This window comes from Daphnia pulex, chromosome 9 (assembly GCF_021134715.1).
Source record: "Daphnia pulex isolate KAP4 chromosome 9, ASM2113471v1".
Lineage (NCBI taxonomy): Eukaryota > Metazoa > Arthropoda > Branchiopoda > Diplostraca > Daphniidae > Daphnia > Daphnia pulex.
The window spans coordinates 3332981-3359369 of NC_060025.1; the positions used below are offsets into that span (position 1 = coordinate 3332981).

Here is a 26389-nt window from a genome sequence, read left to right on the forward strand (position 1 = left end):
ACATCATTCAATAGAAACTGTACAATGTGTGAGCCTATGTTAAGGTCGACTTCATCGAGTCCCTCTAATGTTTACTACGATGGATGGAATCAGACGTCATGATGCACGATATCTAGCAGCGCTCCCAGTGTATACACCGACACATGGAGGAGATTCATCCATCACCGATGGAAGAAGAAAATGCAATTGCGTATTTCTTCCCGCCACAACTGCATCCAACAGAAGGTCTTTTAGTCTGAGATTGAATCAATTCCACTTAAATCTTTCGTCAGATTTTCTTTCACTCCACAATAAACAGTTTCCCTAAGTGTGACATTTTCCTTACTGTTCTTTGCATGTGTGTCTGGTGCGGTTGAATCAAAATTTGACTTTCACTACTTTAAGTGTGGAGTTCCTGTCCATTATATTGTATTGTCTCAAATTGTTTTTCTGGAATAACTTTGCACTTCCCTTCTGGTGTCGTCTGAAGTCAGAAACGGCAAAGAAGAATTTTTAATGAATTAAACAAGTTCGACCTGAACACTTTTGAACGTGTATCGCTTATTCTATCATGATGGGCATTTATGGCTCAAAGAAAACAAGATGGGTCTGATTGGAACTAATTTTAGGCTGCATTATTCACCAAAAGATTTTATGCTTTTTGGTAGATTGGCAGGATTCTATTTCTGTAAAAAGAAACGGGAATGGGTTATTCATGATCCTGTCATACATATAGCTGATACGTCCTCGGTGGATCGATATCCTTCATATATGATGCGTTCCATTCACTGGGATTCATCCATTCATTCTGTTCATTCATTATCTTCCCAAGAAGGCACGCAGGAACGAATCTTTCTAGTATTTTTTCGCTTGAGTTTTTTCTTTGGAGTTTACGACATCAAATGGTATTCTCATCCGGTTTTCATTTCCCCTGGAAGACATACCCACGCAATTTGTAAGTAATGGCCAATACAAAATATATTGTGACGTGACCTCAATAATTCCAAAGTCAGTATATTACAACCAGTAACAAAAGGTTTGTTGGCAAAACGTCAATTACGCTTAAGTGAACATTGTTTCCTACATCAAGGTTTTGCATAAATGCATTAACTGCTTGAATCGATTCCCTATCTGCTTTCATTCATGAACGATGGCACTTTGCCCATCTCGTTGCCGAGTCAATCCAACTCCGCTCATGGACGATGGTACTGCCGGATGACCATTCATTCATTGAAATGAAATTCTTCTGCGTGTATATTTCTTCAGTCGCCATCAACTTCCATTCATAAATGCTGGACGCGTGGGATGCTCTATTCCCCCATTCCCGGAAGGGATTTTTTTAACGACAACACGTTACGCCCTGCTCCTGTACTTGCGATTCATCCTGATGGCTCACTTTGTCATCAATCATATGAAATCAATCGGCCTGTCCCCCCTCTATGCATAGGGTTTGACCATGCCATTCATCTCGTTTTATTAATTCTGACTAGAACAAATTCTTTTGCAATGCACTTATCAACTCGAATTTGCTGCCGTACGCCGGATAGTCGAATCAACTACGATAGAATCTTTTATTTATTTATTTTTTTCTTATTCGAAAGTTTACACAAGATAAATGAGACTGACAGGACAGTTGAGTTCGACGTAAAGTTAAGGTTTCAAAAGGCTTTGGCGAACGGTTTCGATCCCGGGATGCCTCCTCGATTCCTCACTCTTCTGACGGCCTCTCTCAAGTGCTTGGGCTGAAGTGGACCGCTATCGCCCCATTGCTCCATGACGTCAAGAGCTGCGATAAGAAAAGATTGAAAATAAACTCCCACGCAAGTGACCATGCGTAAAATTGCATCATTCCCCGTCACCCCGTGTACCTTCTTCGACTACTTCGCCGACGAAAACTTTGGCGATGCCAGCCATAGCGATGACCACGTTTTGAGATATTGAACAGCCGGTAATGGTTTGCATCAACTAAAATCCACCAAGAACGAAAATACACATTATTATTCGAGTGAAATCGTAAGAGACGCGCTGCTGAATCTTACACGCTTGATGGCCGCTTTCGGGAACGCTGATCGCCTGTACATTTCGTATCTGTCCAGCTGCTCTTCTGTGAAATTAGACACCAGCACTTGCATCTTTTCTCTTTCTTCTTCTTCAGCTTCTCTTTTCATTCGGAATTCAGCTCTTCTTTCTGCTTCTTTTTCACTTTCTTTTGATGGTGAAGAAACTGCTGGTGGTGGTGTACTGACTGACACAGGGGATGACTTGGGCATTACAAACTCACCATCAGTTTTTTTGTCATCAGTAAATTTTTGTGACTTTTCTGGAGGCTCATTGGACTCATCACCATGAGTTGGTGTGGAAAGCATCCTTGCAAGGGGATCCATTTCTCCATTTTCTTCGTCGTAATCTGTCTCTGATTCAGATACCTGTTTTCTCTTTTTTAAGTCTCTGTGTGAGTTGTTTTTGAAAGGAGATACTGAAGAATGTCTTGTAGATTGGCCTCCATCATCATCGTCATTCTCACTTGAATGAGTGATATTTACATCACTCATTTCCCCATCCTCAGACATTGATCCAGTTGAAACATTCATGTCCATTTTTCTAGAAATTATATTGAATTTACAAACTCTGGTTAATTCAACTATTCAACTGCTTTTGTAAAAAAAAAAATTATTTTACAAAATTAAAATATTTACTTCAGAAGAGGCACTACACTTTTCTTTGTAACAAATATGAAATATAATAATGTTTACTTTGTAACTTTGTAAATCCGACTGTCAGAACGAGTCAAAACAACGAATCTGTGATGCTCTTTAGCATCAGCTTTTTTATTCCGTTCCAAAGATAGAGTGTAAATGTTTTATGATAGGTGTCTCTGATTGTCTGATACTCGTTTATGGTTTCCTTTCCAGCAGACGAAAAAGTTATTTGCACATTGTAATATTTTCGAGAATGACTTCCTCATCATCAGAAAGCATACTTTTATTAGTTCCTCACGTTAAACTTAAGAAAAATGAGGGAGAACTATATTTGATGTCCGAACGATTGGGGTGGATGGTTGGTAATAAAGACAGTTTCAATGTAACGCATAAATATTGTGATATAAAAAGTAAGTTATCTTTCTACTAGTTTTTCTCTGAAATTTCCATCATGCTTCTTTTCTTTAGCTCAAAAGATTTCACCTGAAGGAAAGCCTAAAGTGCAGTTGCAAGTCTGCTTACATGATGGAAATGCCACAACTTTTCAGTTTGTTAATCCAGCAGGGCAAGCTGAACAGATGGCTGACCGAGACAAAGTGAAAGATCTGCTTCAACTAACCCTGCCTAAATTTAAGAGGATGATTAACAAAGATCTTGAAGAAAAGAAACTTTTTCTGTCTGAAAATCCCCAATATCGGCAGCTATACATGGATCTTGTAAAATCAAATGTCATATCAGCTGAAGAATTTTGGGCTGACCATGCAACTCAGTTTATCAAACAACAACAAGATGCTAAAAATGCTGGTCAACAGGATGTCGGTATCTCAGCTTCATTCTTGGTATGGTACTAACAAAAATAAGTTAGTCATGCACACATCCAACAGATTTCTTTCTTTTTTAGGCTGATATCAAACCTCAGATTACAGATGGCTGTAATGGTGGTGTCAGGTATCTTCTAACATCTGATGTAATGGCCAGCATATTCAGAACTTATCCATCAGTTAAACAAAAACATCTTAAATGTGTGCCAAACAAAATGACTGAAGAAGAATTTTGGAAAAAGTTTTTCTCTTCCCACTATCTGCATCGCGATAAAAACATAAATGATACTAAAGATTTGTTTACGGATTGCGGCAAGCAGGATGAGCAAAGTATTTTAAATCGAAGATTGTGCTGCTATTAAGGTTCTAAAAAGATTTTTTTCATAGTCCTAAGACAAGATTTATCAACTGCCATCAAAGATCCTCTCCTTGATCTAACTACCCTTAATGATGTTGTTGAAGAAGAATCCTCGTCAACTCCATCAAACTCCAAAATTAACAATATTGCCCATCAAAACATGATCCGACGGTAACGTAGCTATCGTTTGTTGTAACGCAGAATTCAAAAAAATATGTACATTTGTGTTTGTTTGTATAGGTTTAATCAGCATTCCATTTTAGTATTAAAAGCATCGGAACAAGCACCTGGGGAACAAGCATTGGAGTCTTCTGTTCCCGAACCCGCTCCGTCAAAGAGGGTATGCAATTATAGTATTATTTGAATTTGGCGATATTAAGTTACTGTAACACAGATTCGGCTACAAGAAGCGATGTCGTATGAGGATTTGGAATCTAATGACACAGACCCTACCGTTCAATTGAATCTTTCACGTATTGAGAGATACTTAAATGGTCCTCCTACAACAGTGCAATCACAAACAGGTTGGTCCTTAGCTATTTACTTATCGGATCCGCTCTTTAATGGACTCAATGAATTTTCCCTATTTATAAAATTTAGGGGTTAACGGAAATGGATCAACTGCTGCTCATTATGTTATTGATGCCAACGCCTTCAAATCTATTCTAGGTCGATGGATGCGTGGAGGTGGAGAGAGATATAATCCGTTGGATGTGCTCAATTCCGCAACAGCAGTAAACGTCTTAGGTGAATTGTCTATCGGCGGAACACTTATGAGAGGCTCTCAACCAAATTCGGCGATTCGTAATAAAACTTACTTCTTATGTGACCTTGTGGAAAAAAATTTTTAATACTTTTTTTTTTTTACTCTTAAACAGATTTGACCAGTGAACTGCAAAAAGAGCTGAAAGAACTGTACGTCTCATTAAGTGAAATTCTTAAGCATTTTTGGGCTGCTTTCCCTCCGTCGTCGCCTGAACTCGTTCAAAAGACCAATCGCATGATTGATGCTCTACACAAATTTAATCAAGTGACGATATTTAAAAATTTTAATAGTCTGTGGATATTTTATTTTAAATTTACTTTCCCTAACAGGCAAAGTTGGCCCCTTACGAACAGAAACTTATTCAGGCTAGCACGTCAAGTGAGGCAGAAAATATTCTGAAGCCCCTGAGATTCCAACTACAGGCAGCCATAAGGAAACATTCCCAATTATCTGAAAGGCGTCCTTTGCCAAGAGCAGCCGTATCTTCAATGTGAATCATATCCATAGAAAAATTCAGGGTTATATTTCAGGCTATGGACGCACTGTGCGTACCTCAAATATAAATTGTATTAAACGATTCTAACCTGTTGGATCAATATTTTTGGGACCTTGACCAACATTACATACAATTGTATATTGCACTTGACCTTTTAAGGCCTTTTCCGGTACTAAACTTGCTACATCTTCCGTGGGATCTACTAAATCGGGTACTTTTCCTCTAAAAAATTTATCATGGGGTGTGGATCCGAAAACAGAGTAGAATACAGAAGCGAAACGGCTTATTTCGCCTTGTTCCAGGAAAAGCACAGCATTTGGTCCAGCGTCGAAAGTATATGCCACCTGTAAGAAAGTATAATTCATCCACTTTCTAATAAACCTAACCTAAATAACTGTTTTTATTTTGATTACTTTAACACTTTGCCGGATTTGATTATAGCGATGCACGAGCTGAATAATAGCTTGTGATGTACTATTCATGTAAAAAAGAGGTGGGTAGGTATCCAGGCAAATTGCGTGAAACTGATTGCTGTCTTGCATTGTGATTTCAGCAAACTTGACAAAGTTTTTTTCGAGAATAGCCTACGATTTTACAATGAAGAATCCATATTAGACAACCTCATTTTAATGAGAAAAGTTAGAAGTAATAAAAAAGAGAAAAAGTAAATTACCATTTTCATATCTTCAATTCGATCTCGGACGACATGTTTAACACGATGCTCTAACAGTTTACTTGTTTCAGCACTCCTCCTCATTCCTTCCGTGCTGCCAACAGACTTACTAGTGTTAGAGACCACAGCAACCAGACAACGTAACTCGGGCCAATGTTCCGCTTCAGCTATTGGTCTTGCTATGCAGGGTTGTGAGTCGTGAAACCATCGAACGAATCCACCAAACAGGGAACGGCAGGCAGAACCAGATCCTCGTCTGGCTAGAGCAGATAATTCGGATTGATGAGATTCTAGTTCGTATAGCTGAGCCAGTGTAAAGACTGAAATTTCGAATTTTATTAGTAATTAAATTTTAACCAGTTCATCACACTTAAAAATACCTAGGCAGGCATAGCCAGAAGCTGAGGATGCCAAACCAGCTTTAGTTGGAAAGTTGTTCTCAGAAACAATTGCCACCTTCCATGTAGATTTTTCAACAGTTGAAGCATGTTTACTTGAAGCAGCTAGTTTTCTAACTGATTTTAAGAGGATTTATTTCAGTTGAAAAATAATTTAGGAAATGAAGAAAAATTAATTGGTGGCTTTTAAATACCCTCAGAAAGGCAATTTTGAAATCGTACTCCATCTCCAGACCCTTGCTCATTGTTTAAAACAATACTATCTTGTGTAAATTCAGGGCTGATGGTGGCAGTGGTCTTAGTGAACATCTAAAGAAGGCATATACATGGTTGTACCAGAAGCTAAATCATTTACAGGAACGTATAAATAATTTAAATTACATAATCAGTATCCAAAGTAATTGAAATAGAGTCATTCAAGGGGATGATTTGTTCTTCATCACTTTTACCCCCTAATTGGCAGAAGAGAAAGTATTAGGACAGTATGCAAATTTCAATTATTATAAAAGCTTACAGTATTTGATTACAGCAATGTTTATTGGTGCAATGCAGGTACTTGATCTAATTTTGCAGTCCATGTCACACTTCAAACTTGGTTTTCTGAAACAATCTCTAAACAAGTTATATGTAAATAATTAACCAGATTGAAGCATATATTTTACCTATTAGTAGAGAAGTAACTAGCCTAATTTCTTCGTTCTTTCACGTGTGTTTCACAAATCCCACTAGATAAAAAAAAGACTGGATTTTCTAGCTATTGTCCTTTACCGAACTTTCCCCAAGTCCACACTCTTTTACGTCCCTTACTCGTTTTACTAATTTACTGACGAAATGGATGTCAAATTGGAAATTAACTTGTTAGACCGGTCCTACTACAATTGTTGATAAACATTAAGAACTGCCATCTGCCGCATTGATTTACAAGCGTTGTAAGTAGCAACGCACTCGAGGCGCTTTAATGCCGCTTAAGATTTAAAAAAAACACGCGCAGAAAGTTTTTCAGCACTAACTTGTTTTAGATGCTTCCTAGTGAATACTGACTGGCTGTAATAAAATAAACCTTTTTATGTACTCGTTTCTTATGTTTAGATAAAATCCCGGGGCACAATCTCAAAAAAGAAAATACAGTCATGCGAAAAGTCTTGGGTCGATCGGATGGTTGTTAAAAGTAAGAAAAATTTCCCGATGACTTTGATTGTATTGTTATGGTTAAGGTCAAAGGGTTAAACTGTGAAATTTCTAAAAATGGTCTCGACTAAAATGTAGCAATTAGAGATTGTATTGAATTAATTTTTACACGATGTATTTGATAAATTTGACAAAAACGCAGCCAGCTGGGGGAATTTAAAAGAGTAAACTATTTGCGCGTAAAAAAACTTGTAATGGATTTTTGCTTCGTTTTGCCAGGAGGAGAGGGATGCTTTACTGATGGCTTGGTTTCAATCTTAGGAATTTCTGCAGTTTTTTCTTTTGGTGTAGAATTTTCGTTTGCTTCATTTTCTTCGCAAGTCTCGTACTCTTTAGTTGTTACTAGGTAAAATAAAAAGAAATTTCGCCAAAGTTAGAGCGTAGAAATGAAAATACATGAACAATGAACATACCAACATAACCATCCTTATCCATGAAAGTTTTTGCCACCAGTTTACGACTACGCTTATTGTTCTTGGGTTCAACAACCGTAGCATTTAGCACATCCTCATCATCTTCTGACATGGGAGCTGGCATCTGGGGTGGCACCTCAGGACTGGAAAGAATAACTTCTTCTTCCTCTATTAAAGTTGAAACAATGTATGAATGTGTTTATTTTCCGAACAACTACCGTACTGAATAAATAATTACCATCGCTGTTTGATTCAGAGTCTGAAATCTGTTGGATTCTTTTGCGTTGAGTCTTCCCGGATAACTTGGATTGTTTAGCCTTTTTCTGAGATTTCTTTGCTTTAGCTTTAGTTTCATGCGACTTCAGGGGTTCTTCCGCCAGCTTGAATCGTTTAGTAGGTTTAACTTTTTCTGAATTGGTATCTTTATTCTCATTCTCACTCTCATCATCGCTCGACTGACGAATCAATCTTTTGTGTGTTACCGATTTTTTCGGTTCTTCATCAACCACCTTTTTCTCTGCTGGCTCTTTGACTGGATTAACCCTTCCAATAGCCTGCTGAGTAGCAAAAAATGCTGCAATAGCTGGTTTTCCACCTTTTGTTGCAGGTAATTTGCTGGATGTCTTTTCCTTAGCTGTTGCTTTTCCCTGTGTTGTGTGATCAGCAACTTCTGTCTTTAAAGACGTAGAATCCAAACTTGTTTCTTCTTTCTTTAAAGTGGACGGAGGAGGCTTCACTGGTTCAGGATTCTTCTGCACTTCAGTGACATTACTGCTAGCTAACTCTGCAGGAGACTTCAATTTTGCTGCTGGACATTGGATGGCAGCTTGGCCAGAACACTGTTGAATACTTTTCTTTATTTCTGTGATGTTGCTATTGTACAGCACACCAAATTTTTCTAATTTCCCTTTTTGTATGCTGTAAATATGAAGTGAAATAATCTTCTCAAATTTAGACTTGGCTTCTTCAAGGTTGATGTCCCTGACCAGGAGAAATTTCAGATTTTTACCAATATATCCTCCCAAGCTATAAACAACCTGGTACGATGAATCCTGCACCTTTTTCTTCAAATTATCAACATATTTCCCTAATACACTGGGAAATGTAAGCATTGGTAAGTGACACAAAATGTACAAATAAGATCTAATCTTTATCTTACGTCTTGGCCAAGTTCACATGGATACCACAAGTTTGACTGAGAAATTCATAGGTAACCTGGAAAGAAAAAAAACACCCAAATAAGCACTTTACATGATTCACAAGTTAATTTATCACACGTACAATCCTATTTTCGTCGTTGATGAGTTGTTCTACATTTTCGAGCATATTGTTCATCTCGGAGGAGTCTGCCATTTTTGTTTGTTATTTTCCCGCCGTCAATTCCTTTATTTGCACTTCTTGAGAGTTGCCATTTAAAAAAAAACAGCATACAAATTTATTTGATTTATATGAAAATAAATACCACTCTGAATACTATGAAAAAAGAATAAAATAAGTTCTTTTTAGTCGAATATTTTATGTTAGAATGAATGGCATTAAAAAATCGCGATCAGATCGTGAATCGAATTTAAGTGTTTACACCGTCACTCCCGCTAAAAGATGGCAGTGCTGTCCCCCCAGTGCTGTCAATGTGTTTTGTTATGAATTTGTCATGAATTTGTCATCGGCTACTTAAAGTTTATAATTTATAGTCGATTAGTTCGTAGTTTTAATACGATATTTCAGACAAGGAAAGATTGGTTACGTTTCTCAATTCTTCACACCTAAAATCTTTAGTCATTTGGAAATCCTCGAAACTCGAAAAGTCACATATTCCATCTAAAACTCCCAGCGTCTGTTGGAATACGCGATTGAATTTGATTTAGTCCCGCATGATTCATTCCTTCCATGGACAGGCATAATTTGGACGGAGATGAAGCCGTTCGTTCGACAAACGACGATGCAAGTCACTGTAAAAGATTTGCAGTTCATCTGGGATATTGGTCTGACCCCTACTTGCCTCTTCTGGTACGCAATACTGAGAGGAAAACCCCTGAAATTAACCGTGGTTACTTTGCAAGAGTCACAGTGATAACAAATATGGTGGAAAAATTCATAAAGGTAATTCCCACAGTTATAAGTGTCCTCAAGAAATAGTATCTGATTAATCCAAAATTTTTTCTCAAAGGCTATGAAAGGAAATTGCCAAATTGTAAACTTTGGAGCTGGCTTTGACACTCTTTTCTGGAAACTAAAGGGTGCTGGTCTACCTGTAAAAAAGTTTGTAGAAATAGATTTTGCCAATGTTACTTCACGTAAATGCCACTATATCAAGAACAACAGCAAACTGATGGAAGCTCTTCACTGTGATGGTATTTTTTCCATCTCATTCATTTCCTTAATATTAATTTAAATTGGGAATTTGCTATTTAGATGAAGAAGTGAGTTACAATACCACTGAGTTGCATTCTGGGATCTATCATTTGGCATCGGCAGATCTACGCAAGTTATCCGAAGTAGAGTCAAAGCTAAAGGAGTGTTCAATGGAATTCAGCGTACCGACCCTTTTTCTCTTCGAATGTGTTTTAGTCTACATGCCCATACAATTCAGCCACTCTCTTTTGCAACTCATTGCGGACAAATTTTCTACCACTTTCTGCATCAACTATGAACAGGTATATACTATTTTAATAAGAGTATCGCCGTGAAGAAATGCGAGCTCTTAAATTTGTAATCCATTTAGGTCAATATGACTGATCGCTTTGGAGACGTCATGCTATCTAATTTGAGATCAAGGGGCTGTTCTTTAGCGGGCGTAGAAGCTTGCGCGTCACTGAAAACGCAGGAAGACCGGTAATTAAATTGAATATTTAAAAAAATGGGAAGCCGACTCATCAGTTTTTATATATGCTAATTTTTATTAGATTTATTCTCAATGGCTGGGATGGAGCCCAAGCGCTGGAGATGAACCAAGTTTACCACGGTCTAATATCACCGCAGGAAATTCAAAGGATAGAAAAAATCGAATTCCTTGACGAGAAAGAATTATTAGATCAACTTTTTCATCATTACTGCATCTGCGTGGCATGGAAAGACAGCCTCGATTTAAAGTTGAACTTGTTAAACATCAGTTAAAAATGTAAAAAGAAAAAAAAACAAACAACCGTGCTATTATAAAGTTATTCAAATAAAAGTGATCCTGTATACATCGGCAGAAAGATAACAGAATAAACGTTTAACTCCACTAACTGCGTTTGTAGTTTTCTACTCGTGATAAATTCAACGTGACGCATTTTTCCTACATTTGATTTGGCCATTCATAATGTTTCCCAAGGTTTTTTTCTTCTTTATCACTGCGAGGCGTGTCATCGTCAGTGTCTCAGCGACGATAAAACATAAAAGGCCTTGGTAATCAGATTACCGCTAAGTCTTCACCTTTAATGCTCCGTATGTAATGAATGCAGGGGACCAGCTATGGCTAGAGATAGAGAGAGTATGTAGAATTGTAGCTATGCCGCCTATGCGCAGGTGTTGTTTGTTGGTTTTGTGAGGTTTCTTCCCGGTCCCCCCTAGTGCGTCGAAACTTATCAGGCAACGCTGTTGATAAAACATAAATTTCTTATTGAAATCTATCATGGCGTTCGAGATAGATTGACGTGAGGTTTAATCGAAATGTGCAGTTAAATAGTTGAATTAAAAGAGACGTCTGTGCAATATTTGTACGAGGACTCGGATATTGAATTTGGCCTCCGATTTTGGCGAGTGTGTGTGACGTAACAACAGAGCTACACCGTTATGAGGCATAGTTTGTCTGCTCGCGATAACCTTACTGATCGTGAGTAGGAAAACATCGAGATAAAAGTGAACTTTGACAGTTTTAAACTGTTTAGTGTTGTGTTGTCTGGAGGCCTAATAAGGACTGGAGAGATTTTGGCTGTCCCGTACATCAAAGCTGGGTGACCTTGCCTCATGCTGGTCTGCAAGCAGTTGGCTCGTCAAACCAGTCAAGAATGTTCTCGTCAATGGATCATTACAAAGAGGTAAATGAGAATCTCGATATTCCATCTGACATTTATTCCAGGTCCCAACGTCAAGAGAGATCTTGTGATGTCTGCTGGCACTCGCACAGCAGTAATGGCTGCACAATTCAGATGGCAAGCCAGACATGTTATTATTGTATCGTGTTCAAGTCTGCTGGGGTTTTTTTTTCCCCCTGTCATTCACGACCTACGGGTCACGCGACTCTGCCAGTTGTGTTTTTCGTCAATCGGGCGGATGTTGAGCCAACCCGTTCATCCCCCCCCCACCCTCTATCTCTTCACAAAACCCCTTTTGTGTCATGCTTATTAACAAATGGAAAAGAAAGAGGGGGGTGCTGGAACAAATCAGGCGGCAGGTGGCCTTCATCACGAACGTGGGAAACACACAAGAAAATCATAAAAGAAGGACTTGAGCCATTGAATTCCCGACAGAGAAAACTCCAAAAAACAACAAACAGTGTGGGATTATTCTCACAACTCGAGTTTTACCCCAATAGTTTGGGCCATTTCCTCTTGATTTTTTCGAGTTTTTAATCACCCGTAGATTATTTATTTCGAGTGTTATCGAGTAGAGAGACAGCCGACAACACAAAAAAAAGTGTCGCATTTTTGTGCGTGTGTGTGTTTAGATGGCGCTCGTGCGGAAATGCGAGATGCGTCTGCGTGACAAAAATAAAAATAAAAAAGGGGGCGACCGCGTTCATCATCTAAAATTCCCGTGTTATGGTTTTTCAAGTTCTTTCTGGTTTTGTTTGATATTGTTCGTTTCAGTCGCTAGGTGTCCCCCCCTCCCGTTGGAATAAAACAAACACACACACAAAAACACAAACCAAAACAAATATTTAAAAAAAGAAGAAAGAAAAGAAGAAAATAAAAACGAGATCCGTCACCCTTCGGCTGTGCTGGCCCCTCTCTGCCTGTGTAAAATGACAGGAATGTCCGTGAGACTTGTGGGCCCCCTAAAGGATTTTGGAATCATTCAGCGTGAAGCTTTTCTCAAACATGAAATTATATCGTGAAGCACAAGGGAACCGAGCGTCGTCGTCTACATGCGTTAGAGGTGGAAAGAAGAAAAGTTAACCCAAAAGAAGCGAAACTTGTTTTTCGAGATTGAGCCCCCTGGACATTTTGGCCATTTTATGATGTTAAAACGGGCGCCGTTTGCCTCTTTATATAGACGACACTCGAAAATCGCCGAGGAACTCTCAAGTTCGATTATTTATCGGGATTTTCAGGTTCAGGCTGCTCGAATTGCTGGCCATTTGGTGGCTGAGCTTGGAATTGTTAGAGAGAGAATCCCGCCGGCTGTCTCGTACCTTTTTTTTTCCTTCTTTTTTCTCTTGTGTGGTTACTGCAATCACAATAAAGAGTCGACCACCTGGCGTCTCGGACAGACAGGAGTCAATGCCTCGCTGCCTCTTTTTCCATCCTCATCCGTGGGCCAGGCCAGTCGCTTGGATGAATTCCATCCAGTCGGACTTGTCCGAATTCTAGTCGTCCTCCTTCCGTTTCGGTGTGAAATTGCACCAAGGCTTTTCTCTCTCTCTCTCCCTCCGCCACGATACGGTTGTCATGGCAGCGTGATAATAATATAGCAGCAAAGCCTTTAGCTTCAATGTCGTCGTCGCTGTGATTCGCCCGGAATCCCGTCATCGTCGTCTAATTTTTTGTTTTGGTTGTTCTCTTCTCTCTCCGTCTGACCTGACCGTGTCGACCCGAGTCGCCGTGATTGTGTTTGAGAGCCAACCGGTTTCTCTTTTTGAGGTTATTGCCGAGTGCGCGTGTGTCTCTCTGTGTGCCTCTGTGTGTGTGTGTGTTTGTTGTTGTCAACCCTGGAACAGACATGGATTCCCGTCTCCTGTATTACGAGGATTACAATCGATCCCGCTCAGAGGTGAGATTTTCGCATATTTCTCGACTAAGAAACGTATCTCGGTCAACAAGGCCGCATTCTTTGTCGTCTACTTTGATGACGACATTGACAAAAGAGATCTTATTTACATTTTAAAAAATGATGATGATAAGATAGCGGCACAACGGAGCACGTCGCAAAAACCATTTTCCGGCACGCTGTTATTTTTTGTTGGTGGTGGTGGAAGAAAATTCATTCCGTTTGAGCCGGGATTTCCAGTTTCCCCAGCATTTCTCATTGTCACTCGACGAGATGTTATTTTTTTGAGAAATTTATTTCCTCGGTGGCAGTTAAAAATTGAACCGCATTGCAGGGGTACGGACGGGGGAGAGAGGGGAAAAAAAAATACCGGGAGAGAGAGACGACAGATGGCGTGATATTCGCCTCGAGCTACAATCGTAAATCATTCGAATTAAAAAAAAGAAAAAGAAAATACACACAAGCAAAGGCAGCGCCAGAATGGGAAATCGATAAGATCGTAATTTCTTGATTTGAAATGGTTGAAACAAAAGAATCAGGTTAGCGACTGAACTTTGTCCACATAACACATTTTTTTTCCGAGAAGTATATATTATTTTATTCCCCCTCCGTGCCAGCGCGCCATGTTTAAACGCTAATTGAGTTCAGAGAACCTGAAGAAGAAGATGCTCCATTAAAAGACATACTCTTGGTGTGGTATTCTTGGTGCACACATACATGACCGGAGGCGCCGACGTCTTTGTAGCCGTTCAGGTCACGCTAGACCAACTAAATTACCCTAAGACGAGGAAAAAAAGAGATTTCTTCCTTCTTTTTTTGTTTTCGAAATTTCTTTACATTTCTTCGAAATTTTATCACGACAGGATGACGTGAATTGCTTATTTCGTTTCAATTCCAGACAAAGTGTCCTGTTAGCAATTTCATAAAAGTCTTTGGCTTCGTCGCTTTTTTTTTGAGCTGTTATTTTGATTGCCCATCAGACATTTTTCGCTACCTTTTTTTTCTCTTATCGTCTCTCCTCTCCTTTTTAATTTGACTTTTTTTTTTATATGAGATTTACCGCTTTGATTACGAGCGTTCCAGGTGTTTCCACACATTTTTTTCTTCCCTTTTTTTCTTTGGTTTCTGGTACATTTTTTTTGTAATGAGGTTTTTTTGGCGTGTGATACAGTTCGTTCAATGTGATAATGAGTTTCTTTCCCTCCCCCTCATTCCAATGTGTTATTTTTTCATTCGCCAATTTCCCGGTGTGTGTTTGGACCATCTGTCTGCTCGGTCGGATCCATCTGTGTGTTTTGCGGTTTTGAATCGAGCGCTCGATCGGACGGGATTGTCGTCGCGTGGCGCCACCTGACGGTAGAATTGACAACCATTTTGTTTGACGACCCCCGAGGGATTTGAATGAAACCGAAAAAACCCCAAGGAAATGGCAAATGAAGATTAAGAAAAGGAAAAAATATTTAAAAAAATTATTAACATTTTGGACTCGTTTGCTCCTGTGCTCTTATTCCGTCGAGCTGTTGAATTGAAGGCGCACGCACTCGAAAACCCCTTAATTGGATTACATTCAAATAATGTCGTCGTGCGGGTTCCGCACTGTGTAGAATAGATCAATAGAGAAGTGGGAGGGAAGGGGGGATTTCGGAAATGAGGGTGATCGGTCGTTCGATCGTAGTGATTCTTTGGGTGGGATTTTTGCTGCTTATAGCGAACCCATTACCAATGCAAACCAAATGCGGAAAAAAAAGTAATACGGGTCGGTCAAGTGACGGCCGAGTTTGTTTGTAATCGAACGCCGCGGTCCGTGACACAATTCAGCGCCAGTTGTCTTTCTTTTCTTCTTTTATTATTATTTGATTTTATTGGGAGTCTTCAAATAATCGCAGGAGGACAGGAGGGGCTATTGTTTTCTTTTCTTTTATCATCATTATTATTATTATCCGACCGATATTGCACCACGAACCGATTTTTAATGATTGTGTTTGTTCGCGGAAAAAAATGGGATGCGTGTCTGAGTGTGGCATAGATTTGTTTCTCATTCACGCGGGACTGTAGTGGCCAGTGAGTCACGAAAAGAGGAAGGAATTGACGTCATCCATTTGGTCTTGACGGCAAGCATGAAAAAAATATTTCATTCCATTTTGTGTTGGGGGACATCCGTACCATCCATACACCACCCCGCATCACCAGAGCCAAATGAGTCACAAACAATCTGTTTTATAGTACTACGTAATATAAGACAATCGTTGTAGTAATGGCGGTGGCGTAATCCAGACTCATTTAGCCGGATGTCATGGTATTTCCGATGTTATCCCGGATCCGGACCCTTTTGTTCCTTTTTTTCTTTTCCCAGCTCTTTTATCTCGCCATCTCTACATACACACAAGTCGATTTGTACATGTGGAAAAGATGGCCATCGAAAGAAACCTTTTTTTTTCTGTATAAGAAGAATAAGACTGGAAGAAGTAGAGAAAAATACTTTTCTTCGTCGACTTCTTTTGTGTTTGGTCCGCCCCTCCAATCCGCCCCAGGTGTGACGAGTTCAACGCTTTCGAATGGGGCGGACCCATCCAGCCAGCCAGCTCTCCATACTATACCTCCAGCTTGGGAAACATAACACAGGCACGAGCATACACTACACACACGTCTGAGAAGTAGATATATCCCTTGCGTCAAGAAGGATTACGATCTAACGGGAATGCCTTGTAAGAAAAAAAAAACCTCTCCCGGGAAACGATGATGATGGCAAATATTCAAAAGAAAAATTTGACAACAACAACAACAATCGAACGTTTTATTTATTTAATACGCCAATCCCGTTTCTCCGCAAACAACAACAACTGTCACCGGATGAAATATTGTCTAAAGAACCAGAGAGAAAAACATCCGCAACGGTACTCACTATCCATCCAAGATTTTATTTTTCGCCCCGTCAAAAATCTAAAAATCTAAAAAAAAATGAAAAGACGTTTGACTTTGGCATGCAGCGATTTGTGATTGGCGCTGACCATTTTTTTTTTCTCTCTCCCCCCTTCTCATTCCCTCTCTCTCTCTCCTTCCTTCCATCCGGAGTAAGTTTGTGTGTATACAACACGACACGACCGAGCAGCAGCAGCGGAGTCAAGAGAGAACAGACAAAAACATTGGGTTGGAAGGTGGAGTTGGAAAAGAGGAGAATGGAAGAGAGTCGAAAGAGGAGAGATGGGTTTTATACACTTTTTCCCTGAGCCAGAGAGAGAACAGAACAGAACCGAACAGAAAAGGCAAAACCTTCCACAGTCATTGACCAAGTTGCTGGCGAACCAGCAGCTTACCAGACTCTCTTTTCGTGGTGTTGGTTGCAAGTGCGCCTGTGTCTCTCTGTCTGTGTGAGTGCTCGTGTGTGTGTGTGTTCGTGTCGTTTTCTTTGAGCTGCGAAACTGCACAAGTGAAACATTCGCCATGGGCTAAAGAACAACACCAAAAAATGAACGACCAAATCTTTCGCTTCCGTTTCAACAGTGTCTAGTGCCTGACTTTGAAGGAGTTTATTTGCGTTTTCAATTTCATTTTTTTTTATTTCTTCTTGAAATTCAATTATCGCTTAATTTTTGGAGTTTGATTCGAAGAAATCAAAAGGTAAGAAGAGCGTAGGTGGATTGAATAACAACAGCAGAGGGAATGAAATTAGAATTTACCGAGAAAATCATTTTGTCGAGGCTTTGTTTGAGAGTCCCCAGGTAAAATAAAGGTGTGTTTTGTGTGTGTGTGTTTGGCTGTTTTGAAAGTCGACCGCTAGGTGCAACAACAATTTCCCCTTCTCTCTCTCTCTCTCTTTAGCTGGTCCCGTGTGTGTGTGTGTGTGTGTCTCGGTAATCTCTACAGGTGGGTTTGGTTTCAAAGTCGACGAGAGACTTTTTGGAAGAAGGAAAAGGTTGCACAACACAAATAGTCGCACACACACACACCAACTCCCCCGCGTTGCTCTCTCTCTCCCCCAACCAAAAAAATTTCATTCCAAAAATGAGCTGCTGCAGGAAGAACGAAAAGGAATGTTTATTTATATTCCAACCCAAAGTCGAGTGTGAGGGAATTGTTATGCCAATCAAAAAATGATAAAGAAGTTGTAGCAGCAGCAGCAGTAGTAGTAGCAGTAGAGAGAAGGATAGAAAAAAAAAAGAGAAATGTTTAGTATGTCCTAGAAACATGCTTTGGAAAACAATTGACGATCGTGAACTCTCTCGCCGCCCAGTCACGTTATTATATCTTGTGCAAAAAGAAGAAAAGGAAAGGCGAATTAAAATACCAATTTCACCGTTTTTTCTCTCTCTCTCTCACTCGCTTCTCCCAATGTGTGTAATCGTCGGTGTTAGTCTGCAGCCATGCGAATCATCGGCAGCGCGTGAGAATGTCATTTTTTTCTTTTTACCCTCAAGTTTCGTTCAAATCTAAAAAAATGTTGTTAATCGTTAAAGAAGAAGTTTTTTTTTTTTCAAAAATAAAACCTTCCCCCCGAAATAGACAAAATGAAAAGAGAGAAGACGAAACAACTTTCTAATCTTTTCTCTTCGTTCGTTCATTTTTTTGTTGTCCCGTTGGTTTCGACCTTGCGGCTGCGTCGTCTGCGCCGTATAGTTCACATCCGCTTTCCTCGTCCAACGGAACCAGATTAGCACGGCGAAATATAGCCGCACCACCATTTACTACCCCAAAAAGAAAATGTCGATTGGAATTGACACGGAATTGTTGATTGAGGTCGGGTTAAATGTTTTTATTTTTGATGGGGGGGGATTTTCCTTTTATTTTTCCATGGCCGTCACCTTGGGCAGATGTTTTGCAAGATACCGAATTTGAAACTCTCTCGACATCTGTCATCAAGGCCCCTTCATATTCTCCGTAATGGCCCCTCCCACCGGCTTTTGTTATTCGCTATCAACTGAATTAACGAAAAATAAAATGAAAAAAGTAGTGCAAGGTTCCCTAGATCGCTTTCCAGTTGTTGTTGTTTTTTTGGTCGAAGGTTTTTTCAATTCTCCCTACGACATTGTTTCTCCGTTGGCTCGGCTCTTTTTCTACCCCCCTTTGCCCAGGAGAAAACGTTTGGCCTCTCTCTTCCTGGGCACCTCAAACATTCGTGAGTCACGAAGTCAGAACGGCCGTGCGGTGGTGGCGGCGGCGGTGGGAGATTTATTATGATATTCTCTCTCTTCTCTATTTTTCTTTCCAACAGATATAGTCGGTGGCAGGCCGTTGAAAAGTTCGGGGGCTACGATGATGAGTGTGAGCCGTCACGTCCGTCCGTACGTGTCCGCCACGACGCATTTTCGAACCCCCATTTACTCTCCTGTCTCGGTTGTTTCCTATTTGCCTTTCGTGTGTGTGTTTTTGGGAAGAGGGGGGAGTTCGTGTGAAGGAAAAATATTCGACAAGGAGGAGGAGAATTTTTTGAGTTTTTTTTTGTTTTGTTTTCCGAACAAAAGATCCGTTCGGACACGGTCGGCCACTTTCGCCACGTCGACGTGAAACCCAAGAAGAAGAAGAAGAAACAACTTTTCTCTCTCTCTCTCTCTCCCCTTCAGGTCCGTTTGTTTTGTTGGAGCCAACAAGCGAAGCGATCGCTTTGAGCGGTTAATTTTTAATGATCGCCAAGGGAAAATGAGCGAGCAATCATCCAGAAAACGGACATTACACACACACCACACAGTACGACGAACCCCCCCACCGTGTAGTCAATTCATTCGATAATAACTGTTTGAAGGGAAATTCAATTTCATTCCATCTGCGGATGGTCTAAACCAAAAAATAATAATAAGAAAACCAATTGGTAATTGTTTCTCAATTATTTTGAATCCAAGAAGAAATCTCTTGGAGAGGGGTGGGGTGAGGAGTCGTATGGACTGGCGGCGGCCGTGAGTGAGTTGAGACATGGGCATCATCGGCGAGATGAAGCGCGACAAATCGTTGGGAAGCAGCGCCAGCAGCGCCAGCAGTGGCAACCGGAGCGGCAGCAGTTTGTCGAGCGACCGGCCTCGCCCGCTCTCGGCCTTCTGGGGCGGACTCGGCTCCAAATCCTCGTCGCCCAAATCGGAGCCCGTCGTGCCCAAGGGCTACAAGCTCAAGCACTCGTACGGAGGATCTACCGGACACTTGGACGCCTACGGAGCCGGAATGGGTGGCGGGATGAGACCGGCTGTCTCCATGCCCGTGGTGGCGGCCGCCGCTGCTGCTGCCCACCACCTTCCGGTGGCGTCGCCCAGCAGCCGGAACAATACCACCAGCAGCAGCAGCAGCAGTGGCAGTCATCCCATTAGCGGGGCCAACAACATCAACAAACATCATCGCCACCAACAACATCGCAACAGTCTGCCGCCGGCCTTGATTCAACATCCTTCGCTGCAGCAGCGACCCAATCAGCAACGGCCACCGTCGCGTGCAATCGGCACCGGTGGCTTAACGTCCCGGATGGTAAAAACATTGGAAAAAAAAAGAAAACTAAAACTAAAAAAACTAAAAAGGGACAAACGGGACGAGAATTATTGCCGTGTGTGCCAATTTCCCCCCCGTGTCGTTTGACGACCGGTCCGTGAATGTCACCTGACGATTTTCTATTAAAAGAGAAAGAAAGAAAAGAAAAAAAGAAAACCGGCCACGCTTGACGCTTCCATGGGCGGATGATTATTAGTCTCATGTTCTTCGTGTCTTTTTTACATTTTTCGTTATTATTCTTCCGGCCATTTTATCCGGTTCTTTTTTTTTTGGCCAGTCGATATGCGTTTTGCGTCGAGTGCTGGCAGCAGCAGGAGGAGAGTGATAACTTGCGAGTTATCTTGAGTAGGTATTCCGTCGCCCCTAGGGCCAGCACTTAAAACGACCTTTTTGGACGTTGGTCAAGACGGGACGGTGAAAAAAGCAAATCGTGTTTTCACCGTTAGTTGATGCACACAAGGCACACACACAAGTGTGTCAAACATTCGGCACTCGATCATCGGTCTGGCCTTAGCCATAAAAAGGCATCCCGTTATGACGTCACGTTTCGCCTTTCTGACTGATTCCCGAATACTTTTATCTAAATACAAATTTTTGTTTTTGTTTGTCTGAATTTTTCTTGGTTGTAGAAAGTGGATCCCGAATTGATCTTCACCAAACAGGAGAGGATCGGCAAGGGCTCGTTTGGCGAAGTGTTTAAAGGCATCGACAACCGGACGCAGCAGATCGTGGCCATCAAAATCATCGACCTGGAAGAAGCCGAAGATGAGATCGAAGACATCCAGCAGGAGATTATGGTGTTGTCGCAGTGCGATAGCCCTTACGTCACTCGCTACTACGGATCCTACCTCAAAGTAAAAACCCAAATTCAAAATTTCTTTTTTTTTTTTTAAATTTCAGACTGACGAATTTCTCTTTTTTTTCTTTGTCTGTTAGGAGACGAAACTGTGGATCATTATGGAGTACCTGGGCGGCGGTTCGGCGCTCGACCTGATGAAGGCCGGCCATTTCGACGAAATGCAAATCGCCATCATCCTCCGCGAAGTGCTCAAGGGCTTGGAGTACCTTCACTCTGAACGCAAACTCCATCGCGACATTAAAGGTGAGAGAAAATTTTAAATAATAATCAACAAAAATGATTTCTTCCAAGAAGAGCACGGCCTTGGCCGTTTGGCTAATGTTGGCCGTCATCATCATCATCATCACCACCTCCCGTTTTCTCTTTCCCCGCAGCTGCCAACGTGTTGCTGAGCGAGCAGGGCGACGTGAAATTGGCGGATTTCGGCGTTGCCGGCCAGTTGACCAACACGACCAGCAAGCGCAACACCTTTGTGGGAACGCCCTTCTGGATGGCACCTGAAGTCATCAAGCAATCAGCCTACGACTCAAAAGTAAGGCGACATTCTGGTGTTGTCCAACCCGTTTTTCCAGTTTTAGTTTTCTTGCTAACGACATTTTTCTGTGTTGGCGTTTCCAGGCGGACATATGGTCGCTGGGCATCACGGCTATCGAACTTGCCAAAGGGGAGCCACCCAATTCCGATTTGCATCCCATGCGGGTCCTCTTCCTCATCCCAAAGAACAATCCGCCTCAATTGACGGGCAATTACTCCAAGCAGTTTAAGGAGTTTGTTGAAGCTTGTCTCAATAAAGATCCCGAAAATGTATAAATGAAATTCCGGTCGGAATCGAAAATTGAAAAAAATAACTTCATTTGATTTGATTAAAACAGAGGCCAACGGCCAAGGAGCTGCTGAAAACGCCTTTCATCCGCAAGGCCAAAAAGAATCCCTACCTGATCGACCTGATTGACCGCTTCAAAAAATGGCGGATGATGCACAACGGCGACAGTGGCACCGATTCCGACAACTCCGACTCGTACGAAAACCGGTTTTCATATATTTGACACTTGTTGGGTTGTTTGAACAGATTCACAAGAATTTCCGTTTGATTTCATTTCATTTAGTGAGGGCTCTCACACGGACAACGACGCCAGCGATCCGTGGATCAACACGGTGACGAGCATCGAGTCGATCGTGGCCCGCAGTGGCTACCCGTCGGATTGGAGCGACAACGGAGGAGATAACAAAGAGTCGACCACTACCAGCAGCACCAACAAGGTGTTGTCATCCTCTGAGCAGCAGCAGCAGTCACGTTCCCCGCCATCTTCAGCGCCGGTCAAGAGTCCGATGAACGGGAATTCCGTGACGGTTGTCGCGGCCGCCTCCGTCGCCTCGTCTACCACCACCAACTCCTCGGGCGATCGAAACCTGTCACGATCCGATGCCGAGCTATCCAAATCGCCTCCCAAAGAGTTGTCCAGTCCCAGCAAACAACCAGACCAGAACAACAGGAGGTTACAGGCCAGCCCTTCGAGGGCCGGCGAGGTCGGAGTCAGGAGATTTGAGGAGCCGGAACGGGACAGAGACAGTCGCACTGAACATCATCATCATCAGCAGCAGCAGCAGCGAAGCCGCGGTGAAAAGCAACAGGCCCCGCCTCCACCCATTAAGGATCTCAACCGGCGCAATAATGACGAGCCGGACACTACGACAAAACCTCACAGATCCTCGCAGCAGCAGCACAATTCGAGGCCAAAGAATGCCGTGCCCACCGTCATATCGCCCCTCCTTGTCGACGTAAATTTGTCACAACTAATCAACAAATTTTGGGTTATTTTATAATTTTAAAACATTTTGTCCTGCAGCTATCAAAGAGGTATCGCGGTGGCAACGGTGGCAACGGTAAAAGTCCGCTGGATGAATTGCTCCACGCTTTCGAGATGGCCGAGAGGTCCAGTCCAGGCGTCACGGAACTCTTTGTTCGAGATTTGCTGGCCAAAATGGTGCCCAACATGACCGAGTCCCGCGTCAAATCTGTCGTCGATCGAATGATTAGGTAATTCATTGAGGAATCATTCGATTTTATGCATTGGAATTGAATTTTTAAAATTGGACACTTTGACAGAGATTCATCCTAGGTGACATGAGAGACCTAATTCAAGCGAAATTTGAAACAAAAAGAAGAAGCTGATCGTACTTATCGAGCGAGAAAAATTTTGTTGTCTAACCCGATGACGACGCCATCATCATCACCAATTCCCTCCCCTCCTCTCGTCTTTGTTTTACATATAATTAAACAAACAAACAAAAAATAAGAGAATCAGAAGAATAAGGAAAAAAAGAGAGAAAAGAAGAATAGCTGATATAACTATTGTTAATCATTTCCCCCCTCCCCCTCCTGTTATTGTATCCGGAGCGGTTCCTTCCGCCCTCCCACAGCTCCGAGAGTGTGTGCGTGTATGTTGTGTGTGCCGTAGAGAGAGAAATGTTGTCGATGGAGGGGAGGAGGAGGATCCGGGGAATTTTCAAAAAATATTCTTTTTTTTTTTCTTTCAAACAATTTAAAAATAAGAAAATCAATTTATTATTAATAAGGGGAGAAAAGAGAGTCCTAGCGTGATTGTGTTATATAACTACCTTGTGGAGAAAAATGTTTTTCCCTTCTCTCCTTCTCTCTGTGGTTGAAATTTAAACATTTTTGTTTTGTTTTCATTTAATTGGGAATGCAAACGGAAAGTCACAAAAAAACGAAAAGAAGAAAAAGTTGTTTGTTTTTGAGGTAGTCGTGCGCTACACTTAAAAAGTCTTTAGGGATGGAAGATTTTTTTGAACCATAGGATTTGAAACAGTTGAGAAAAAAAATCAAATTTTTATTGGTGTGTGGTGTAATTAAAAAAAAAAACCTTGTTGCAAGTCCTTTTTGATTCTTCCAACGTATTTAGTGAAAAAGTTAAACAAAAAAAAAACATCATTCGGTTCAATTCCCTCCCCAGGCTCTTCTTCATTTCTTTTGTTTGGTTGTTTCATTTCCGCTCGCCTCTACATTTTGCGTGTGTGTTTGTAATATCTTTTTTAGGGTTTTCTTTGTACAGACCTTCTACCCCCCTTTCTCTCCCCATTTTTTGCAAATAGTTAAAGAAAAGAGCAAAAGAAAAATTTAAAAGGAAAAAATACCGTGAATGTTTTTTTCATACCACACACTTCCCTCCTCCTCTCCCATCCATCAAAATGATTTAAACTAATACAAAATTTCAACAACTCCAAATTCAGCTTTTTTGCTTTCGCTCTATTTTGTCTTCAAAGATGCAACAATTATCAAAAGAATTAGAGGTGGGTGGATGCTCCTTTGTTAATTTGTTAACAGGTTCACGGGTTTGAATGCCTTTTATCTTCCGAATTGAAAAGAAAATCAGCGGACCCCCATCGATGACTGGCTTTCACTCAGCTTTTCCAACTTCTCAAAGTGTTTCCGTGCATTCTTCATGTTCATCAGCGTCGCGGCAGAAGCTACGCAATGAAAAGAGAAATTTAAATAAATCTTTGATTTAAATAAAAAAGTGAAACTCACGAATGGTCGAGTCGGACGTAACGACCATGACATAAGTGTTGGATGTAAATACGTCGATGAAAGCTGCAAAGTTCGAGTTTCGCACTTCCATTGATTGGAATTGCGCTGCCAATTTGCTGTCGAGATCAAAATGTTAAGAAACAACGGACGATTGGAGCAAAATCATTTGCGATAAATACCTGCAACTCAGTTTGAATTGTTTGATTATGTTGGAGACTTTCTCGAAACGATGGGGGTCTCGATGTGGGCGGCGTTCTGTGTGTGAAATCACAAGAAAAGTTGCTCGCTCGAACAGCAGCACTTCGTCCGCGTCGATAATATCAGCGAAATTGGTCAGACTACACTCGAGTTCCTTGACATTCGGGATGAGCATGTAAACTATCGACGACCACGCCTACCACAAAAGAAAAAGGAAATCCGTTCAGCAAATTGTAAATGAAAAAGCAGTAAGATTTTTCAATCACTTTGTAGAGAGTTTCATCCCAAATTGATGTCCGGAAACATGTGCAATCCAATGGCTTCGACAGACGTTGAAGGTTTTCTTCACGCTCGCGGAATATCTAATCCAACAGTAAAATATTTGACATTCTTCTAGTCCCTTTTGATTGCTTTATTGGGTAATACCAAGTCCCGTTGATCTTCTTGCACCAAATCCATTTTATGGATGAGGCAAAATATCTTGGCTTCTGGTGAGTTTTGCAAGATGGCCTCCAGGCAGCTCTGGTAATAGTGCATATCTTTCTCCAGCTCTCTCGACTCCACATCAAACACATAGATGAGAACCTCAACATTCCGAAAGATGTTGTCTCGTTGACTGGCAAAGTAGTTCTCCATGAATGCCTCTTGGCCTCCGCAATCCCACAAGTTGAGGACTAGATTTCCCAGGAAACGGACATGAGAGTGTTCCACATCAACTACAAACCAAAGCATTACATTAGTTGTTGCAATAGATTAGCCAACTTTCATATGACAAAACATACTTGTGGCACCAAGTCTCCTGGTATCCCTGGCAATGTAATTGGCAAATATGATTGATCTCATACTGGTCTTTCCAGATCCACTTTTACCCATTAAAAGCACCTAAATAATTATCAAAATTTTTATTATCGAGTACATTCTCAATTTGATAGGCGGGTCACAGTCCTGTGGGCGTGAATTCATGTACAGATTTGACCAGATCGCCGCTTGATTTAAATGAATATTTTGAATATAAATTAATTAAAGATTATTTCACCTTCTTCTTCATTTTGTAAAAGCTGTTTTGATCGAAAAATTCCTGGAAGAAGAGTATAAATCTCGAGTCACCCCTCTCTTTGAAGACTGAAATTGAAAGATGATGGAATCGTCTGCTGACGATAAACAAAACAGAATAAAAGAGCGGGTCAAACTGAACCGCCCCCTTTCTTTAACTCTCGACAAAATGTAATCGTGATTCTATGCGCGATATCCCTCGAAAACACAACTCGAGACATCCGTAAACTGAGAACCAAAATAAAATTCTTATTTTGAAAAAAAAAAAACGGGACTATATTATTTTGTTCATTCCGGATTGGGCGTTGGCGTTCCATTGTACATACGTAAATTCAGTCGAGGGCGACGTGACAAATTATGGCTTTCCCTTCAATAATTCCGTATGATGATCGAAGCACGTCTATTCACGTGGCAGTCCAACTCCTTTGAGAGCAAGTTTCCAGCAGGTGCGTTTTCCATTGGAAAACCCATTTTGTAATAAGAGTTATAAGAGGTGGGGGGGGGGGGGAGAAGTTCCCGGTGCGGCCGATTCAAAATACCCTCGGGGCTCAACTTGACAGTAG

At 41.2% G+C, this 26389-nt stretch overlaps 7 protein-coding genes across 12 annotated transcripts; 3 read left to right on the plus strand and 4 right to left on the minus strand.

The window, feature by feature from the left end:
* Positions 1–1543: 1543 nt before the first annotated feature.
* Positions 1544–2838, minus strand: LOC124202579 (transcription initiation factor TFIID subunit 11-like). The gene is made up of 4 exons (XM_046598937.1): positions 2733–2838; positions 2019–2580; positions 1848–1944; positions 1544–1765 (listed from the first exon to the last, which is right to left on the minus strand). The coding sequence occupies exons 2-4, from the start codon at positions 2574–2576 to the stop codon at positions 1638–1640; spliced, it is 783 nt and encodes a 260-aa protein (XP_046454893.1). The 5' UTR covers positions 2577–2580; positions 2733–2838; the 3' UTR covers positions 1544–1637.
* Positions 2839–2846: 8 nt separating this feature from the next.
* On the plus strand, positions 2847–5201 carry LOC124202574 (general transcription factor IIH subunit 1-like). Its single transcript, XM_046598931.1, has 9 exons — positions 2847–3088; positions 3147–3517; positions 3580–3829; positions 3887–4028; positions 4098–4197; positions 4252–4381; positions 4458–4661; positions 4736–4887; positions 4953–5201. Exons 1-9 carry the CDS (start codon positions 2932–2934, stop codon positions 5115–5117), a joined length of 1671 nt encoding a protein of 556 aa, XP_046454887.1. The 5' UTR covers positions 2847–2931; the 3' UTR covers positions 5118–5201.
* On the minus strand, positions 5136–7229 carry LOC124202576 (diphosphomevalonate decarboxylase-like). 2 transcript variants are annotated; one of them, XM_046598933.1, is made up of 8 exons: positions 6853–7229; positions 6705–6790; positions 6572–6642; positions 6385–6499; positions 6173–6307; positions 5793–6112; positions 5533–5703; positions 5136–5463 (listed from the first exon to the last, which is right to left on the minus strand). In XM_046598933.1, exons 2-8 carry the CDS (start codon positions 6766–6768, stop codon positions 5203–5205), a joined length of 1137 nt encoding a protein of 378 aa, XP_046454889.1. In that variant the 5' UTR covers positions 6769–6790; positions 6853–7229; the 3' UTR covers positions 5136–5202. The 2 variants fall into 2 exon arrangements, with proteins under 2 accessions (XP_046454889.1, XP_046454890.1); XM_046598934.1 differs by having other exon boundaries at positions 6705–6802; positions 6853–7228.
* A 224-nt stretch (positions 7230–7453) lies between these two features.
* On the minus strand, positions 7454–9364 carry LOC124202575 (DNA polymerase delta subunit 3-like). Its single transcript, XM_046598932.1, has 5 exons — positions 9073–9364; positions 8951–9006; positions 8030–8886; positions 7792–7959; positions 7454–7720 (listed from the first exon to the last, which is right to left on the minus strand). The coding sequence occupies exons 1-5, from the start codon at positions 9142–9144 to the stop codon at positions 7548–7550; spliced, it is 1326 nt and encodes a 441-aa protein (XP_046454888.1). The 5' UTR covers positions 9145–9364; the 3' UTR covers positions 7454–7547.
* Positions 9365–9390: 26 nt separating this feature from the next.
* LOC124202577 (leucine carboxyl methyltransferase 1-like) lies at positions 9391–11018 on the plus strand. Its single transcript, XM_046598935.1, has 5 exons — positions 9391–9891; positions 9959–10142; positions 10204–10445; positions 10514–10623; positions 10695–11018. Exons 1-5 carry the CDS (start codon positions 9679–9681, stop codon positions 10903–10905), a joined length of 960 nt encoding a protein of 319 aa, XP_046454891.1. The 5' UTR covers positions 9391–9678; the 3' UTR covers positions 10906–11018.
* Positions 11019–11346: 328 nt separating this feature from the next.
* LOC124202573 (serine/threonine-protein kinase 26-like) lies at positions 11347–24272 on the plus strand. 5 transcript variants are annotated; one of them, XM_046598925.1, is made up of 10 exons: positions 16771–17319; positions 19536–20145; positions 20796–21020; positions 21103–21268; positions 21400–21557; positions 21644–21829; positions 21898–22043; positions 22132–22804; positions 22873–23063; positions 23133–24272. In XM_046598925.1, exons 2-10 carry the CDS (start codon positions 19606–19608, stop codon positions 23143–23145), a joined length of 2298 nt encoding a protein of 765 aa, XP_046454881.1. In that variant the 5' UTR covers positions 16771–17319; positions 19536–19605; the 3' UTR covers positions 23146–24272. The 5 variants fall into 5 exon arrangements, with proteins under 5 accessions (XP_046454885.1, XP_046454884.1, XP_046454881.1 ...); XM_046598926.1 differs by having other exon boundaries at positions 16919–17319; positions 19539–20145; XM_046598929.1 differs by lacking the exons at positions 16771–17319; positions 19536–20145 and adding an exon at positions 11347–11810.
* LOC124202578 (ras-related GTP-binding protein A) lies at positions 24273–26248 on the minus strand. Its single transcript, XM_046598936.1, has 7 exons — positions 25810–26248; positions 25556–25655; positions 25200–25489; positions 25040–25135; positions 24755–24969; positions 24576–24691; positions 24273–24514 (listed from the first exon to the last, which is right to left on the minus strand). The coding sequence occupies exons 1-7, from the start codon at positions 25819–25821 to the stop codon at positions 24417–24419; spliced, it is 927 nt and encodes a 308-aa protein (XP_046454892.1). The 5' UTR covers positions 25822–26248; the 3' UTR covers positions 24273–24416.
* Positions 26249–26389: the final 141 nt, after the last annotated feature.

Excerpts from the sequence above, each read along its gene's own strand:
- LOC124202579 (XM_046598937.1), bottom strand. The coding sequence starts at position 2,576 with ATGGACATGAATGTTTCAACTGGATCAATGTCTGAGGATGGGGAAATG. Across the intron at positions 1,945-2,018 it reads CGAAAGCGGCCATCAAGCGT|TTGATGCAAACCATTACCGG; the intron begins GTAAGATTCAGC and ends GGTGGATTTTAG. Across the intron at positions 1,766-1,847 it reads CGGCGAAGTAGTCGAAGAAG|CTCTTGACGTCATGGAGCAA; the intron begins GTACACGGGGTG and ends TTCTTATCGCAG.
- LOC124202574 (XM_046598931.1), top strand. The coding sequence starts at position 2,932 with ATGACTTCCTCATCATCAGAAAGCATACTTTTATTAGTTCCTCACGTT. Across the intron at positions 3,089-3,146 it reads TAAATATTGTGATATAAAAA|CTCAAAAGATTTCACCTGAA; the intron begins GTAAGTTATCTT and ends TCTTTTCTTTAG. Across the intron at positions 3,830-3,886 it reads CGGCAAGCAGGATGAGCAAA|TCCTAAGACAAGATTTATCA; the intron begins GTATTTTAAATC and ends TTTTTTTCATAG.
- LOC124202576 (XM_046598933.1), bottom strand. The coding sequence starts at position 6,768 with ATGGACTGCAAAATTAGATCAAGTACCTGCATTGCACCAATAAACATT. Across the intron at positions 5,704-5,792 it reads GAATTGAAGATATGAAAATG|GCTATTCTCGAAAAAAACTT; the intron begins GTAATTTACTTT and ends GTAAAATCGTAG. Across the intron at positions 5,464-5,532 it reads AAATCCGGCAAAGTGTTAAA|GTGGCATATACTTTCGACGC; the intron begins GTAATCAAAATA and ends ACTTTCTTACAG.
- LOC124202575 (XM_046598932.1), bottom strand. The coding sequence starts at position 9,144 with ATGGCAGACTCCTCCGAGATGAACAATATGCTCGAAAATGTAGAACAA. Across the intron at positions 7,960-8,029 it reads CTCTGAATCAAACAGCGATG|AGGAAGAAGAAGTTATTCTT; the intron begins GTAATTATTTAT and ends CAACTTTAATAG. Across the intron at positions 7,721-7,791 it reads GGATAAGGATGGTTATGTTG|TAACAACTAAAGAGTACGAG; the intron begins GTATGTTCATTG and ends TATTTTACCTAG.
- LOC124202577 (XM_046598935.1), top strand. The coding sequence starts at position 9,679 with ATGGACAGGCATAATTTGGACGGAGATGAAGCCGTTCGTTCGACAAAC. Across the intron at positions 9,892-9,958 it reads TGGTGGAAAAATTCATAAAG|GCTATGAAAGGAAATTGCCA; the intron begins GTAATTCCCACA and ends TTTTTCTCAAAG. Across the intron at positions 10,143-10,203 it reads GGAAGCTCTTCACTGTGATG|ATGAAGAAGTGAGTTACAAT; the intron begins GTATTTTTTCCA and ends TTTGCTATTTAG.
- LOC124202573 (XM_046598925.1), top strand. The coding sequence starts at position 19,606 with ATGGGCATCATCGGCGAGATGAAGCGCGACAAATCGTTGGGAAGCAGC. Across the intron at positions 21,558-21,643 it reads AATCAGCCTACGACTCAAAA|GCGGACATATGGTCGCTGGG; the intron begins GTAAGGCGACAT and ends TGGCGTTTCCAG. Across the intron at positions 22,805-22,872 it reads TATCGCCCCTCCTTGTCGAC|CTATCAAAGAGGTATCGCGG; the intron begins GTAAATTTGTCA and ends TTTGTCCTGCAG.
- LOC124202578 (XM_046598936.1), bottom strand. Across the intron at positions 25,136-25,199 it reads AAGAAGATCAACGGGACTTG|ATATTCCGCGAGCGTGAAGA; the intron begins GTATTACCCAAT and ends CTGTTGGATTAG. Across the intron at positions 24,970-25,039 it reads GGGATGAAACTCTCTACAAA|GCGTGGTCGTCGATAGTTTA; the intron begins GTGATTGAAAAA and ends CTTTTGTGGTAG.